General features: G+C 52.3%; 5 protein-coding genes across 5 annotated transcripts; 2 read left to right on the forward strand and 3 right to left on the reverse strand.

Annotated features, from left to right (window-relative positions):
* Window positions 1-1,613: 1,613 nt before the first annotated feature.
* Window positions 1,614-3,337, forward strand: KRP23_1616 (Metal transporter nramp1-like protein; the record flags this gene model as incomplete). The annotated part of the gene is made up of 2 exons (XM_067886272.1): window positions 1,614-1,789; window positions 1,852-3,337. The coding sequence occupies 2 exons, from the start codon at window positions 1,614-1,616 to the stop codon at window positions 3,335-3,337; spliced, it is 1,662 nt and encodes a 553-aa protein (XP_067748949.1).
* Window positions 3,338-3,435: 98 nt separating this feature from the next.
* Window positions 3,436-3,867, reverse strand: KRP23_1617 (uncharacterized protein; the record flags this gene model as incomplete). The annotated part of the gene is made up of 1 exon (XM_067886273.1): window positions 3,436-3,867. The coding sequence occupies one exon, from the start codon at window positions 3,865-3,867 to the stop codon at window positions 3,436-3,438; it is 432 nt and encodes a 143-aa protein (XP_067748950.1).
* Window positions 3,868-4,094: 227 nt separating this feature from the next.
* On the forward strand, window positions 4,095-5,378 carry KRP23_1618 (3-isopropylmalate dehydrogenase; the record flags this gene model as incomplete). The annotated part of the gene is made up of 4 exons (XM_067886274.1): window positions 4,095-4,598; window positions 4,662-4,703; window positions 4,771-4,886; window positions 4,955-5,378. The coding sequence occupies 4 exons, from the start codon at window positions 4,095-4,097 to the stop codon at window positions 5,376-5,378; spliced, it is 1,086 nt and encodes a 361-aa protein (XP_067748951.1).
* Window positions 5,379-5,821: 443 nt separating this feature from the next.
* Window positions 5,822-6,364, reverse strand: KRP23_1619 (uncharacterized protein; the record flags this gene model as incomplete). Its single annotated transcript, XM_067886275.1, has 1 exon — window positions 5,822-6,364. The coding sequence occupies one exon, from the start codon at window positions 6,362-6,364 to the stop codon at window positions 5,822-5,824; it is 543 nt and encodes a 180-aa protein (XP_067748952.1).
* Window positions 6,365-13,019: 6,655 nt separating this feature from the next.
* KRP23_1620 (uncharacterized protein) lies at window positions 13,020-13,445 on the reverse strand (the record flags this gene model as incomplete). Its single annotated transcript, XM_067886276.1, has 1 exon — window positions 13,020-13,445. One exon carries the CDS (start codon window positions 13,443-13,445, stop codon window positions 13,020-13,022), a length of 426 nt encoding a protein of 141 aa, XP_067748953.1.
* Window positions 13,446-17,416: the final 3,971 nt, after the last annotated feature.

Consider the following 17,416-nt stretch of genomic DNA (forward strand, 5'->3'; position numbering starts at 1 on the left):
ACTTTTTGCCACTGCATTTTTACCTTCAAGCTTGCCGCTTTGGCGTTCGGTCAAGGGCTTGGTCGTCGTGTCCATATACATCTGCTCGGGCACAAGCTCGGTGGATTCTTCGCGCAAGCTGGTGTAGATTGAGAGGATATCCCGAGGCTACGTCGTCGAAAGTGGGTTCGTTCCATTGAAGGAAGCAGCTTGGGCAGAAAACTGGACGGGACACTGGTATCCTTCTCTCGGTTTTTCACCTGAAGCACGACAAACGAGGCCTCTTCCCCGGAGAAGATGGGGATCAGCAAGTCGATACCTGCTTGAGATCGACGAAGCATTCCAGCGGCACGTCGACCTAACAATTGCCACAACGTAGGCTCCGTAGGCTCCTCGTCTAGATCTTGGAATTGACCAAATCCCATCTTCCAGTTCTCCCATTTGTCCATCCAGGCCCTGTGATCGCTTTCCTGTTGTGGAATGAAGTGATCGTAGCGGTTACTTAACACGTGATAACTTTGTGTCCCCCGCTGAGGGGCTCTTCTTCTTCTTGTTCGACCTCCTCAGGCCGCGGGGGCGTTTCCAAGAAATGCTCATACAGCGCGTCGTCGATATCGCGTAGCACGTACTTTCCTGCTGCTGGCAAAGGTCTGCCTGGGCCGACGGCGAAGGAAAATGTTGTCTTTGCGGGGTAGTTCTGCACCGTCAAGGAGGTGGAAGATATTTCTCCAACGAAGTTGGTTGAAAGCAAGAACAGGCTCCAATAGATAGCTGGTGATATGATTGTCATTTACGAAGGCCACGTAGCTGAGCACACCCATGAAAGCTGCCACGACCTGTGTTGACAGAGCCGAGCTCGAATGTGGTCGCAATCCGAGTCGGCATAATAGCGGTGCGACGCCGTACATCGTGCATTCGCTGTAACTCTTTCCATCCCGAATCGGCTGGCCCAGCAACAGTTTGGACGCCGCAAGGTCCAACACAGCTTTCTGCTGCACGGACAATGCCGTATCTTCGTCAATGAAGCTTTTCCAAAGAGGGCGACCCATCGACACCAAGTGCGTTCCATTCCAACGGAAGACGCTCTTCCTCGCCCAAAACAACCAGCGCTTTGAAGTAAAGAGTATCGCCATGCAAAAACGCATCCACTGTATGCGTCAGTACATAAGTCGGAAAAAGGTATTTGCTCCTCCGGGTGCTCGCTCGACCGCGACGATGGGTTCTTTTCCTTGGGCGGAGTGAAGTCGGGGAATGTTACCTCAGCCTTGGCATCAACTACTCCTGCCCATATGCCACTCCTGTAGCCTTTCTCGTTTAGTGCTCTGTCATCAGGCAAAAGTAGTCCTGCTCTCGCTACTTATACTTGCTGCACACCTCGTGCACTTGCTTGCGAAGAGACGTGTTGGGATTATACCAGCAGTTAGCCTTAACTCTCGCCCGAGGAAGAAGTTGGCGCCGGGAAACGGGCATTTTTCGATCGCACCTAATCGAGGTCGCACTTAACTGTGGGTCGCACCTAGCTGGACCACAAATTTACAATACAATTTAAACTTTACAAGTTCCCAATAACCGCCCGACGACACGTTGCCATGTCTCAGCACTTGCTAGAGACGTACGTTGCAGACACTTGCACCATGAGCCCCGCTGCGACGAGCCCGGGGATGCCCCAGACGCGGGCATCGGAGCTGGATCTGCTGCTGGGGGACGACGTGGAGGACGTGGCCACTTACGACGCAGTGGACAAGGCCATCGCTCTGTCGGTGGGGGAGATTCAGGCCCCGGACGAGGAGCCCACGACACGCGGCTTCAGGTATACATATGCAATTGGTTGAATAGTTGGTTGCAATGAGACTCACAGGCGTTTGGCTGCAGCTGGCGGACGCTGTGGGCGTATGCAGGGCCGGGCTGGCTCATGAGCATCGCGTACGTGGACCCCGGCAACCTGGAGAGTGACCTTCAAGCGGGAGCTTATGCCGGCTACCAGTTGACGTGGGTGCTGTTTGGAGCGACGGCCATGGGATTCTTCCTGCAGGTGCTGGCTGCACGGCTCGGGGTGGTCACGGGGAAGAACTTGGCCGAGATGTGCACGGCGGTGTATCCGCGCTGGGCGTCGTTAACGCTGTGGATCATGACGGAGATTGCAATTGTGGCCAGTGACGTGCAGGAGGTGCTCGGGTCGTCCATTGCCTTCCAGGTTCTGTTTGGCTTCCCGCTGTGGGTCGGATGCCTGATCACGGGCTTCGACACGTTCACGTTCTTGCTGCTGCACCGTTATGGCATCCGGAAGCTGGAGGCGTTCTTCGTGGTGCTGATTGGGGTGATGCTGGTATGCTTCTGCGCCAATTTGGTGCGCGGAGAGGTTGCGTCTGAGGATGTCGTGAGTGGCTTTGTGCCTCGAGTGGATCGCTACGCCGTGACGCAGGCTGTGGGGATTCTTGGCGCGGTGATCATGCCGCACAACATCTTCTTGCATTCGGCGCTCGTCCAGACGAGGCAAGTGAACCGGCATGATGGGCGCAAAGTGCGCGAGGCCAACAAATACTTTGCGATCGAGTCAGGCTTCGCGTTGTTCGTGTCGTTTCTGATTAACCTGGCAGTGCTGGCAGTTTTCGCGAAGGGTTTCTTCTCACCAGACTGCACGAGCTCCTATGACTCGACTGGAGTCAACACAGCTTGTGTGCCTGGAGCGATTGCTGATGGCGAAACCTACGGCCACTGCCAACTCGCTAGCGGCGGCGAGGGCATGTGTCAGGAGATCGGCCTATCCCAAGCTGGTGTGGCGCTAAGTGGAATGCTCGGTCAGTACGCAGACATCATTTGGGCTGTCGGCCTTTTGGCAGCAGGCCAAAGCTCTACCATGACGGGAACGTACGCAGGTCAATTCGTCATGGAGGGATTTCTGCAGCTTCACATCTCGCCGTGGAAGCGTGTGGCACTAACACGATGCGTGTCGCTCGTCCCTGCGATGACAGTGGCCATCCTGAGCCAGCAAAACCCGGCGGACAGCGACCATATGGACGAGTTGCTCAATGTACTGCAGTCGATCCAGCTTCCTTTCGCACTGCTTCCCGTGCTCATTTTCACGAGCTCACCTGCGATCATGGGCGACTTTGCAAACAGCAAAGCAACAGTTGTGGCTGGCTGGATGCTAGGCGGCCTCGTGTGCGTCATCAACCTGTACCTGATCTTCACGAACCTCGAAGGGCTCGCTCTCGGTGCTGTCGGGCTTGTCGCGCTAGGAGGCACCTGTTGCTTGTACTTTGGCTTCCTGGGGTACCTAGCTCGCGCCGACATGACTCTGTCTGCTCAACGCGCGCGCACAGCCTCCAGCTCTCGCCGCATCTCCCAAGACGTTTAGTACTACGACAAGACTGTAGAAGTGCACTAAAAGATGCAAAGAAATAGAGAAAAAAGAGCTCTTCACCTGAGCTACATAAATGATAAAGCGCGGCAGCTTCACTCGGCGTAGTTGCGTCCGTAGGTCTCAACTCTTCTGGCTCGGCGGCGCATGGCCGTTTTGGCCCGGGACTTCCACACCTTGAGCAGCTTCGTGGCTCTCTCCTGCACCTCAGTTGACTCCGCTCGGCGCGAGAGTCTCGTGAGTGCAGCGCCGATGCGCGTCTTCTCCAGCATCTCGAGCGACACGAAGAGCTGCTCCAACGCCTCCAACACCACGAGCATGTTTGCGCTGGTCTTGGCGTCGTCCAGCTCCTCTTTCAGGTACTGCACGTGCTCCTGGGCCACCACCTTGTCTCCGTGGTGGATGGTCGTCTGTCGCTTCCGCTTCTTTTGTGACGCAGGCGGTGCCACATCCGCCAGTGAAGCCGCCAACGCCGCCGCGGCGTCCCCACGCAGCACAAACCTTTCCATTTTCAACAAGGTAGCCATTCACTTCCCTCAAATGGCTACATCTGTTCTGGTGTTAAACACCCCAAGTGTTTGCGCATTCGTTCGATTTCGTCCAATCATATCACATCATGATATCCTAAGCTTGTACAAACCATTACTACTATATACTACAATATCTTGTAAACGGTACTTCTGGCAGAGGACGTGCGTGGCCTTGAGGCGGCACAATCCAATTTACCCGATAGCAAACACAAGACTCTCCCAGAATGAGCGGCAAGACGTACAAGATCGCGGTGCTGCCGGGCGACGGCATCGGCCCGGAGGTGTGCGACCAGGCAGTGCAAGTTCTGCAGACCGCGGGTGCACTCTTCCAACACGACTTCTCCTTCACCACTGCGCTGTGCGGCGGCGCGGCCTACGCGGCTCATAAGACCCACCTGCCGCAGTCCACGGTGGACACAGTGGCGGCCTCGGACGCCGTGCTCTTCGGCTCGGTGGGCGGCCCCACGGACGCGCAGGAGGACCCCAAGTGGAAGGACGCCGAGAAGAACTGTCTGCTGGGCCTGCGCAAGAACTTCCAGCTGGCTGTGAACATCCGCCCGGCCAAGATCTACTCCATGCTGCCGGACCTGTCGCCGCTCAAGCCCAGCGTCATCGCCAACGGTGTGGATATGGTCATCGTGCGTGAGCTCGTGTCGGGCATCTACTTCGGAGAGCACGAGACGAACGGCGACACGGCCACGGACGTGATGAAGTACACGGAGGCGGAGGTGCGTGGCTGCTAGTTGAACCCTTGCTGCGTTGAGATGCTTACACTGTTGCACTGGTGACAGATTGCCAAGCCTATGAAGTTCGCCTTTGAGACGGCCATGAACGTACGTTCTAGCTGAGATGTTTACTATGAGGACGGGGCTGATGTTTTTGTTTTGTTTTATGATGCAGCGTTCTAAGAGACTCACCGTGGTGGACAAGGCCAACGTGCTGGACTGCAGTCGTCTGTGGCGCAAGGTCGCCAAGGACGTGGCGAAGGACTACCCGGAGGTGCAGTTCGACTTCATGTACGTACAGCAGAGGTGGCTGGTACTGTGTAAGAGTGGAATACTGAGTGGGAGGGTTGTTGCCATAGGTACATTGACAACGCCGTGATGCAGCTCATCCGCAACCCATCGCAGTTCGATGTGATCGTGACGGGCAACATGTTCGGCGACATTCTGTCGGATGCTGCTTCGGTGCTGCCGGGCTCGCTGGGGCTCATGCCCTCGGCCAGTCTGGGCAACAAGGTGCATCTGTTTGAGCCTATCGGCGGATCGGCGCCCGACATCGCTGGCAAGGATTTCGCCAACCCGATCGCGCAGATTCTCTCAGCCGCTCTTCTGCTGCGGTACTCGTTCCAGATGGAGGCTGAGGCGCAGCTTATTGAGAAGGCCGTGGAGCAGGTGCTACTGGACGGCGTGCGCACGGGTGACCTGACGAAGGACCAGTCTGCTGTGGTGGGAACCAAGGCCATGGGTGCTGCCATTATCGCCAAGATGAAGACGCTGCACCAGTAAGCAGCTTGGTGGCATGTTGTAGTATGCTGCCCGACTGATAGATTGTCGTTTTAAAGGGACTGGAAGGGGTTTGTACCAGTTTGAAGACAGTTAGGTTTTACTGTACAGTGTGTGCGTGAGAACTTCACAAGGTGCAGGACACATGAAAATGGCCGGAACCTTAGGCCGCTGCACAAGAATGTCTTACGTTTGTTTTCGATGTCAATACAACTGTAAAACGCCAGCTCGCTGTGTGGAAACGCAAAATGCATCCGGATACAGTTCGGCAAAGAGACGCCGAGTTCAGTCAACGCTTGTAACATACCCGCATCGGTTCGAGAAGCACATTTTGCTTACATCTATTCTACAACAATTCTGCCGCTTGAACCTGTGTAAACCCCATCCGGTACGGGTCCATTATACCAAACCGAGTGAAGCGAACGTTTTTACCAATCTTACACCGTTTACCGAAGTCGACGAGAGTTAGGAACCCCTTGCTGGCCGATTAGATTCTTCCACCACTTCTTGACTCGCGTGAAGAGGCCATTGTTGTTGAAAATGGTCACGGTCACGGTTCCGCCTCCGTTGTTGTTGTTCGATGTCACCACAGTACCTCCAGCACCTGTACGCCCTCCTTCTCCCGCGACGACACCCGAGCTAGCTCGATCTTCCTGGCTAAACAGACCCAGCCACCACCGCTTGATTCTCTGCCAGAGGCCGTTGTTACTGTAGACCGTCACAGTGATGGTACCGCCTCCGTTGGCAGTGCTGTCTGTCACCACCGTGGTTCCAGCTCCAGTGCGTCCTCCTTCTGACCCGGGAACAACACCTGTACTAGCTCGCTCCTCCTTGGTGGGGGATTTCTTGTCAACGTCCAGGAACGACAACAAGTTTCGAGCAATCGTCGCCGTTGTCGAAACAACCTCGTTCTTGTTGGCAGAAGCGCGTCCAATGCTGCACGCCAGCAGAGCCACCATGGCCACCAACACGACTTGACCCAGACGCATCTTTCTTGAAAGCAGGGTTTGCGGTTGCTCTGGTGACGCAAATTGGGAAGTGGCGTGTGCCCCTCACACTGTGAGGGGCTGCACTGCAGAGTCTGCAGACCTAACCAGACTTGATACCAAATCAAACATACGGTATAAAGCAGAGCACTGAGGATAGAGTTTTTCAAAGGCTTGACTTGAGTCACAATCCTTACTGGAGAAACGATCAGCGGCGCGATTGAACTTGAGCTCGCGAAAAAAGCGGCATGGGAGTGATGGGGTGCAATGTATTGTACGCATGCCGTGCAGTATAAACGCGGAAACGAATACTAATTTACAATACGAATATCGCTACATGTATGGGGAATCTGGTTCCAATACAAATGTACATGTATCACGGTTAGATCAAGGTCTTGGAGAAAGGAGCAGGCGCTGTAATTTACTTACAGTGTACAGTACGCGCCGAAATTATAGCCGCACCGGACAAGCGGAGCTCTTGCGCCGGGAACTGAGAACTTCCTGCAAACTGACGGCTCCGAGGCCGTCGTAAAGGAATAGAAAACTTATGCAGCAAGCGAAGTTGAAAAAGACCAAGATGGCTTGGAGCCAGGAGGCAAAATCTGGTTTCAGGTCGAGTCAGAAGTATAGCCGCACTTGGTATTATAAAGTTCAGTGGAGTAATAAACAAAATTGAAGGGCTATTAAACGTAATAAATGAGACCTGTGGACAGCTTTGTGAAAGACCTTTTAGAATCTGTTCTTGGATTCGTGAGGAAGCTGGAAACGATGCCACGAGGCAAGCAGCTAACCGAGGAGGAGTGCATGAAGATAAACGCACACTTCAGAGGCGGCAAAAGCAACCGAGAGATCGGGAGGCTCATCAGGCGCGACGAGAAGGCTATGAGGAACTACTTGAAGCGCGGGAAGGCGTCGTCGGTGACGAAGAGGACAGGAAGAAGGCCGAAAATAGTTGGCCGGGAGGCCAGGCGCGTCATTCGACTGGCAATTGTCCGAAACCTGTCCGCCCAAGAGATCGCAGGACTGCTACCATCGAAACCAAGCAAGTCTACGGTACTCCGCGTACTGCGTAGCAACCGCTACGTCACGTACGCGAAGAGAAAACTCACCCCTGCCATCAAGCCGCATCATAAGAAGGCTAGGGTCGCTTTGCGGAGCGTTACGCCGGTAAAAGGGTCTTTTGGAGACGCGTGCTGTTCACGGATGAGAAGAAGTTCAACTTAGATGGCCTGGATGGGTTTAGATTCTACTGGCACGACTTGCGAGCAGAACCCAAACTCATGTCGAAGCGGGTCAACGGTGGCGGAAGCGTCATGATTTGGGCGGGGGTGAGCTGGCATGGCGAAACCGAGCTGCTCTTCCTGAAGGGGAAGCAGAACTCTGTCAAGTACACCGAGACGCTGACCTCCAGCATGCTTCCTTGCCTTCGAGAACTGGGGTCAAAATTGGGCAATTTGACCCCAATTTTCCAGCAGGATAACGCGTCCGTACATGCCTCGAGGCTCACCAAGGGATTCCTAGCCACCCATAACATCGAAACGCTGCCGTGGCCTGCCACGAGCCCCAATCTGAACATCATAGAGAACGTGTGGGGGCTCCTGGCTCGCCGGGTGCACGCCAACGGGCTCCAATTTGACAAGCCTGCCGACTTGATCAGACAGATCACGTTGGAATGGTCTCGCATTGACCCTGCGTATGTTAAGAAGTTAGTGCGAAGCGTCCCGAAGCGTCTGGAAGCGACGCGGCTGTTAAAACGAGCCAAGACAGGTTACTAGAGCCGTTAGCATGTAGAGCTTCCAAGTGCGGCTATACTTCTGACCCGACCTGAAACCAGATTTTGCCTCCTGGCTCCAAGCCATCTTGGTCTTTTTCAACTTCGCTTGCTGCATAAGTTTTCTATTTCTTTACGACGGCCTCGGAGCCGTCAGTTTGCAGGAAGTTCTCAGTTCCCGGCGCAAGAGCTCCGCTTGTCCGGTGCGGCTATAATTTCGGCGCGTACTGTACATGAAAGTTGTGGATAACCTGCCAACAAGGAATTTCGGGAAAGCAGCGGGTTTTCATTCGATTTGTTTTGGGATTTGAAAGCTGACTTTCTGTTGAAACGACGATTAGCTCGAGAAGCTTGGAATTTTGCCCGACTTCAAAAGTGATTTGTGGCCCTCCTACCGAAACAGGGCGAGATCACCCAGAAAATTCATCAGCAGGAAGGACGCATCAGTGGTGCCACCACTGCCCTTCGCATCGCCGTTGGATAGACTATTTACTCGCGTACTGTACCATTCAACGATCGAAGTGAAACCTGAAGCAATCCCTTGCTGGCTATTACATGTACGACACCGCGCAATATCGGTATCGTAGATCTTTCTGCTTGTGCTACATGCTGCACGGAGCTAGGCTGCCCTCACGACGGATTGGCCTACCAGTGGACGACGGTAGAAGGTACAAGCACCGCAAGATATTTATGCTGTTGTTTGTGAGTACTTCAATACTGGCCATTGCTGGAGAAAGAGTGTTTATAGGTTAGGAATAATAGCCGGCATCCACTTTGACGAGACTATCGCTCATCGGCAATAACGCGCTTTGAAAGCATACCTATCTTTTATCAAACAGCTCTTGCGAGGTGTACTACCACCGTGTTGGTCGGTCGGAGCCTGCAGCTGAGCGTGGCGTTCGGAGTTTGTTTTAAAGCATCGTTATCTGATAGTTGTAGCCCAACAAAGGTAATGAATGTACTTACATCAGCTGAACGACACACTTTTATTGTGGTTTCATCTCTAACAATTCTAACGTTTGCAAACACCTGCTCATGGTCTACAACGTCACACGAACGCGCTGGGAAACGCTTTATACTATCCAGTGGGCCAGGCGGGTGCTTTCATTTCTTCACAGCTGACGAAGTCGCCGAACCTTGTTAGAAGAGTTCCGGTGAAACAAGTGCTTGAACCATTTCTCGAATCTCTGCACCAGACCATTATTCCAGTACTTCGACACGGTTACGGTTCCTCCACTGGTGGTGGTGGTGGTAGCCGTAGAAGTGCCCGAGTTTCCTCCTGCTCCAGTACGTCCTCCTTCGCCCGCTGCCGTAGCAGCTGAACTGAGTCGCTCTTCCTCAGTCGCGGAATGACCGATCGACCCTCGCTTATTTGAAATAGTGTCCTTGTCAGACAATATGCGGCGAATGCTCTCGAAAATGGAAGTAGTGCCAGCCGATGTGATAGCGTTGTTACTGTCTCCTGCGACACTATCGCAGCTTGCAAGTAGCGCAACCATGGCCACCAAGACGACGTGGACGACTTGAATAAGGCGCATTCTTCTCGAGTCAGGCCAGGTCTTCAGCTACCAGCTACTTTGGTGGACGCGAATTACACAATGAAGGCTCAAGGCGAGAGAGATGATACCAGGACCAAGCTCTATGATCGGAATACGTACGGAACTGATGAACACAGCCCAGGATACAGTTCGCCCGCCTCAGGTCACAAAAGCGACTGAAGGGTGGACTGCATCGTAGGGCTGTCCGAAGACAGCGAATAGACTGGTAAGCTATGAAGTCCTGGAAATCATGCACGAAGCAGTTGCGTCTGCCTCGGAAAAGTTTTCCATTACTGTGTAGTATTTATAGTTTTCCAACTTCACGAATGCTGAGGATGTCGGTACCGTATGGCAATCTTCTGCACCGCGTTCGCGCAACAAAAACCCGCTCGACCTTGAACTTGACTGCGATTGCTCGATGAAGTCCACATAGAAGGACCGAGCGTCACAGGCAACCACTGGCGGGCCGCACTTCACCCAGTTACGATTTTGTAGCCACAGGTCGGAGACTGAGAAAAAACACATAAACATCAAGGCAGAAGATACGCATACAGTCTCCATACTTCTATAGGAAAAAACACATAAACATCAAATAGAAGGCCACCTTACCACCATACAGTCTCCAGAAAAAACTACCCCGGTTGCAAATGGCCGGTAATGTATGCGTATCTAACTTCTTAAACATCAAATAGAAGACCACTTTGTTTTGGAAGGTGTATTGTAGTCACTTATTATAGAGTATCTAGTATCCTAACGACCGCTAATCACACATGATCCGCCATCGCCTATGTGCGTCGCTGGCGAATCGTCCCAGTGGGTAATCCCAAAGTACTTTTCTGAAGTTTCGTGGTAGTAGTCCTCTTGTACGAGTTGTTCTTCAGTCTGTTGCCGTCGAGCCAATGCCGTACATCTTCTCCGCAGTACGTAATTACCGTCCTCCACAAGGCGTCCGTGCGCTCTGTGTCCTCCAGTACCGCTTGTCTGGTGCGTGTAGCGTCCATGACTAAGTTGGCTAATCCGTCAGCCGTTTCGTTGAAAGCTCGTAAGTGGTGAGTCCAATGGCGCACGTTGCATTTGTCTGCTAGTACTCGGCAAATAGAAGGCTACTTATCATCATCCTCATCAGGTCGGAGATTGAGAATGCAATGAAGTGAGGAGACGGCGTACTATTGCCAGTCGTGTATCGGAATCCCAATCTTGACGATAGGTAAGCGACCCTCGCAGTCGATTCAAATGACTGCTGTCCCCCCCCCCCCAAATAAATAAATAAAAGTGACCCGATCAATATAATATACTGGGGCTGAGCGAAGACTAAGGTACTTAAGGAATTGAAATTCTATAGCTAAGCCTGGGTCGCAAAGAGACCAAAAACGCCAGTTTCCTTCATCTTTTATCAGAGCTTGGTCGTCGAGGGTCAAAGCTAGAATCGAACGAGTCACGTATTTCGGCTAACAAGTGTCCGCTACCATATAGCTGGGACATCGGGGGGGGGGGGGGGGGGGGGGCAGTGTCTTCAGAATGCTATCTCAACCTCGTTTTCGTTTTTCAGTGAGATACATTGATGTCACGTAGGTACCGGTGTGATAACGACTTCCTAATTAACCTCCATCTTTGTCGCGTCCACTAATGCTAGGGCTTACGAGTACATCTATTCGATAGTACGCAGTCCAAGAGAAGGAATGCAAGGTTTTATAAGGCGTAAATATAAACTCCAAAGTCAACAATAAATTCGCCAGTTCAGTTCAAGATATGTAACTTCGGGCGGGACGCCGCAGGTGGACACGGACTCGCCGTGAGTACAAAGAGCGCGTGGCAGCGGCGAAACGACGTCGAGGGGCTATAGATCTCGACGGCAGGACCAAAAAATGGCAGGAACGGAGCCCACAACTGGCGGAAGGGCTTGCACTACTCGAATGGAAACGCATCCGGAGAGTAGTGGGCCTCAATCCGTGGGGAGAACAACTACTACTGCTCCTCAAGCTCAGAGCACTCTCGATGTTTGACAGGCGACACGACAAGATCGGCTGCCCACATGAATCCTGTGTACACTTGCTGGACGTGGATCTGGAACACGTCTTCTGGGGATGCCCAGCGACGCGAAAATTACGGAGGCACCTACTCCAGCCATGGCGACAACTCGGACTGACAGACGACGGACTGCAGCAGGAGGTATTCGGGATGCAACTTACGAAAATACCGGCAGGCGTATGGGGCAGCATGACTACAGTACAGCGGGAAGTGATGGACTTGCGCCCTCAGATTGCGGAGGAGGTGACTTTGCTCGTTGAGAGCAGCTGGCGCATTGGGGTAGCCATCTATCTCCACGCAGCTTGGCGGTGGCGGGTCAACCACTTTGACGAGTCGAACAACATCACGGAAGGGCACCACGTGGCACTCCTTAACAAGCGGCTACGAGAGGGTTACAATACTGTCCAGGCACACTTACGGGCAGCGCCATCACTAGTAGTTGGAGCGACGGCGGCGAAGATCGTCGGTAGAGCCCTTCACTCGGGAGGGGACACACTGCCAGCAGTGGATCACGCCGAGGGAGGAACCAGGTACATACTGTACGTGGCCGGACGGGTGGCAGGAACAAAACGATCAGGAGCTTGCGGGGCGATCATTGTCAGCTGTAATGACATATCGAGCGGGCACATGTCATACGCCAGCTCGTCACCGACGACCACGGAAGCGGAACACTTAGGGCTCCTCATGGGACTCAAGGCGTGCGAGAAGAAGCGGTACTGGCCGCTATGGGTGGTGAGCACGAACAAGATGCTGATTGCACAGCATCGGCAACGCAAGCCCCAAAGGCACGGCATTTAACACAAATCTACTGGAGGAGTCGGCGCATCGTGGATCGGTTCCGGGAAGTAGAATGGTTACACCACGCCAAAGAAGCCAACCGTATGGCGATGGAGCTAACAAACGCAGCGCTCGAAAGCAGAACGAGCGTACAACAGTACACGGCTGACACGGGCACCGATTCAGGGAAATGGAGGAAAGTACTCCGCCACCTAGATGGAGACATGATACAATGGAAAACACACGAGGACAACGCGGCGCAAGCGGACGTCGTGGCCGACAGTCAGTAAGGACACCGGCACGTAACGGGGAAGCGTAAGCTAGGACCTGGAGAAGGCTAACTACCGACATAGGGGCGATGGTTAGAACGGACATAGGAAGTCGTTAGCACCACTAAGTGACATCAATGTACCTCACTGAAAAACGAAACGAAGATATGTAACTTCGAATAACATTTTTGCTGCATGTGGTGACTTATCGCTCTGATTCTTATCCCTTGGTATTTGGGACCTACTCTGCAGTCCCTAATAAACGCACTACACTTTCATTTCTTCTCGCCGTTTGTCAGCTGCCGAAGGCGGCGAGTTGAGCTTGAAGCTCCGTGTTGAAACAGATTTTTCCACCAGCTCTGAATTCTCTGCAAGAGACCGTTGTTGTAATACGTTGAGATGGTGATAGTCCCACCCGTGTTGGCAGTGCTGGACGACACCACTGTGCCACCAGCTCCTGTGCGTCCTCCTTCCCCTGAAATGGCGCCTGGACTGAGTCGCTCTTCCTCCGTCGACGAGAGACCTGTCAACTCGGTGCGCTTATTCAAGTTGGAGTCCTCAGCAGACAAGAAGTTTCGAATGTTGTCGGCTGTCGTGGTAGTGGCCACCGCAGGAACTTCGTTGTTACTGGTGGCTGTGCTTTCGTCGAAAGAGGCGAGCATAACGACCACGGCCACCACGAGGACTCGAACCAGACGCATATTTCTCGAGACCAGACTGGAGGAATCTACTGACTGGCGCAAGTTACGAAATGGCTGGTGGAGACGATGAAGATGCTTTCAGCCTGGTTGGCCGTGTCAGCTCGCCATACCATGGCCAAATATACGGACGGAACCAACTCTACATGTATACATATAGATACAGCGTACACGACAGTTCTTCACATTCACAATCCTTTGGACCGGGTCAGTGCCATCAGTGTCAATAATGCATACCACACTACGGAGATAGCACCGTCCAAAGTGGGTTCCAATGCTTAAAGCCGCCCACTACATGCACTGTATAATCAATTGGCGTTGTAGAAATGGGATGCAGTGAGTTCACACACATGTACTGAAAGCAGCGATAGAAGTCTCTTCGAACCTACGGTAAGAGCCTGACTGACTAACAAAAAGCAGTTGGAGCATTACTCAAGTCGCACCAATTGGCAAAATATACGAAAGAGTTGGTCCGCCACGACAGCGTACCCGCAACACTACGGATCCGCATACAAGACGAGCTGTTGAAAACTAGCAGCGACAACGCGCCACAGAACGGTTTATCAATCAGGCAAAGACCCTAACGATACCAGGACTCTTTAGTTTCTTAGCTAAACACAAATAGAGGACCTCTTACCCCCCGTAAGAGCCTGACTCAGAGCTATCCATTCGTCTGCAATACTGACTCATTGTCAGAGAGGCTCGTCTGTATGAATCTTACATAGGGCAGCGAAAAGAAGCTGACTCAAGTCGTGGCGACAGTACATGTAAATGCTTGTACTATTGTAATAGCGATGGTTAGATATTACGGTGCTGGTTGACCGGTCAATTCTACACTTCACCGATGGCTCCTGGATGGCTAATGTTTGACTGTGCCATACACCTACGGTATGTACACGTTGAACGATACTTATCTGTACACTTCGAAGCAAAACGATGTTTGGTAGGATATGGAGCGGATCAGAGATTTGTGCTGGATATCTTCCTCGATCAGATTTTGTTCTGAAATCGCACGTCAGGCCCTGACTCAGGGGCCCCGTGCGATGTTGTCTAGTGCACTGTACGTGTAGGTAAAATTGACCCTTACCAGTACTCTGATGTGCAGCCCCTTGTGATGTCTGCGGTGTGCATGTAACCTGCACGGAAGTTGAGCCAGCAAGATAAAAGACAGAGCGGGATTGCCTGCAAGCTGCGCTGCTACATGTACTATGGCAACCAACACGAGCGTCGGATTACTTGAACAAGTAACTATTGAACGCAATGAATTATCCTAACTCCCCCTATACATTGCTTAGCCAGCACAGATCCTCCTAGCGGTAGCTACAGTAATGAATCCCTGCAGCCCACGTCGCTCTTGTTCGGTAGGTTGGTCCAGGAATATAATAATAAGTATCTATCAAGAAAAATGATGAAATTGGGCAGTGGGTGCCCTCTGGTTGCATGTTCTCGTATAAAGTTGTTCGTGAACAGTCATCAGTTTAATATGTATGTCGGATCTTGTGAAGTCTCCTAATACCAGCCAGCAGCGATAAATAATTCGACGATCTTCAACTTTCTTGGGTTTTCGTGTCATGCCGAAGGCGCTGAGTCTTGGTTGAAGATTCAGACTCGCCCTGAAACGTCCGCTTCCACCACTTCTGTAATTGCTGAAATAGGCCGTTGTTGTGGTAAGTCGTCACAGTAACCTGCTCGCCATCTCCTTGATGTCTATCGTGAAACCCAGTGTTGTCTCCCGCTCCTGCGCGCGCCGCTGCCGCTCCAACCGTTCCTCCAGCTCGTTCCTCCTCGTTAGAGACGACCAGATCTTGATTCAAGTTGATTTCCTCGAAGGACATCAATGTACGAGCAGCTTTGGCAGTGACGGCGCCAGCATTAGTTGAGACTTCAGTCTTGGTGGCCGAAGCAATATCGTTACTGCTTGCAAGTAGAACAACCGCTGCAGCGAGAAGAACTTGACTCAGACGCATTTTTCTTGAGAACAGGAAGCTATCCGCTATGTTGGTGGCTGAGCGCAAAATGCGGACTGGCATGTCAAGACCGAAAGAAACGTACAGTACGTACTGTGCCAGGACTAAGCATTTGACGCACTTAGCATACAGTTCGCCACGAACGCCATCGCAAAGCCTACATGTAGATTCGGGAAGAGAACTGGTGGTCGACGGCTCGTCGATTGACGATTAATGGATGGCCCCACCCCGTTGTTTACGGTGTTTACATGTTAATCGCGAGCTGGGGATCCTGTGCGGAAACGAGAGGACGACAAAAGCAAGAACGTCGGAACAAGGGCCTGGAGATTTACGTCGGAGCGATTGGTACAAGACGCTTGACTTCTCGATAAGTACAATGCACGGCACTGTACCCCATCATAGCAGCGGAATACAAGTCAAGTCAAGTGCCTGACAGTAGAAGTGTTCTAGACCAAAGCTAAGCACTGAGCCTCCGTACTAGATTCAGCGTCCTGACTGCGTGCAATCTCCTTCAGATCTTGTCATGAGAGAGGCGCTCTGTGGTTGATTCAATATCGGTCACGAAGCACTTTGAAGAACGCATCATTTTTAAATCTACTTCCACATCCATACTTGGCAATGTCGACATTGCCTCTATTTGTTTCTACTTTTGAAGTGCCCATTAAACCGGCCGGAGATAAATATCAATAACACCGTCATTTCGTTGTTTGCCGGAGTCGACGAGTCGAACGCGAAGCTTTAGCGTCGTTGCCGAAGTGCCGCCTCCACCACTTCTTAAATTTCTGCAACAGACCGTTCCCGTTGTAGGTAGTCACAATGGTCTTCTGTCCCTCAGAGACCCCATCCCGAACAGGAAAATTCACTCCTGCAGGCGCTCCAGCCGCAGCTGCGGTCCCGGCTGCTCCTCGCTCTTCTTCAGCCGAAGAAAGACCAGTCGACTCCCGTTTGTTAGGGCTGGCGTCCTCGAAAGATACCACATTGCGAATCTTCTCGGTAGTGACCGTCGTTGTGGCACCATTCGTGCTGGCCGCGTCAATCCCGTTGGAAATTGCAAGAAGGACGATTAGCATCGCTAACAGGAGATGGCCCAGACGCATCTTTCTGGAGTGTGCTGTAGACGGTCGTGCAAATTGAAAAGTGGGGCGTGAAGATGAAGGAGAAACCTCTCAGCGCTGACCAGTGGTTGGTCGCGCCAGGACAGTGGGAAACAAACGGTCCTCCTGGAAGACAGTTCCTCGCGACTGGGAGCACAATCCTCGATCTAAATGAGCGGACACAGCGTCCGAAGGTACAACACGGGAACCTGCGGCCGTAAACTCATCTTCACTGGATTGTTTGGTAAAACGTGAGAATCCAGACTCGAAATCGCCTTTATTGGGGTAGACACCTTGATGTTAGCTCTAGCAGGTACTAGTATGCGGATTGAGAAGGCTGTGGCGCAGTACATGACTTGACTCAACTACTATAATGCTAAGACCCGGTGGAGGGTAACATGTCGTGCTACATGTGCATGTACAACCATCGGTTGTCTTGTTCAGTGCCCGACACTGTCACATTTGGCGTGATTACTCCACTTGTACCTCACTGGCGAACGCAGTGCATCGTCAACGCCACATGGAGGAATTACCTTATCTAAGTGAATTGTATCGACATGAATAAAGTGAAGAGCAAACTTGATAGACTAAATCTGACCGAGTCATCATCGATCGTATACATAGTGGCGTGTGGGGCAGAATCGCAAACGGCCAACTGTCTCTGAACTTCAGAGTCTAAAGCCCTCTTCTTCTGATCAACGCCTGCAAAGTCGGAACGCCACCTGCATTTGCCATCGCTATCTGAGTATCAGGAATGTCGGACAGACTCCACAGTACCGCTGTAGCGATTTCTTTCTGACGAGAGTTGCCTGCACGCACCAACTTTACTAGCAGAGGAATCGCACCTGCAGATGCAATCAATCATATGTCTGATTCACAGCAGGAGACGTTGACGGACATGGCCGACGCCATC

This window comes from Phytophthora ramorum (assembly GCF_020800215.1).
Source record: "Phytophthora ramorum isolate Pr-102 chromosome Unknown Phyram_PR-102_s0002, whole genome shotgun sequence".
NCBI classification, from domain to species: domain Eukaryota; phylum Oomycota; class Peronosporomycetes; order Peronosporales; family Peronosporaceae; genus Phytophthora; species Phytophthora ramorum.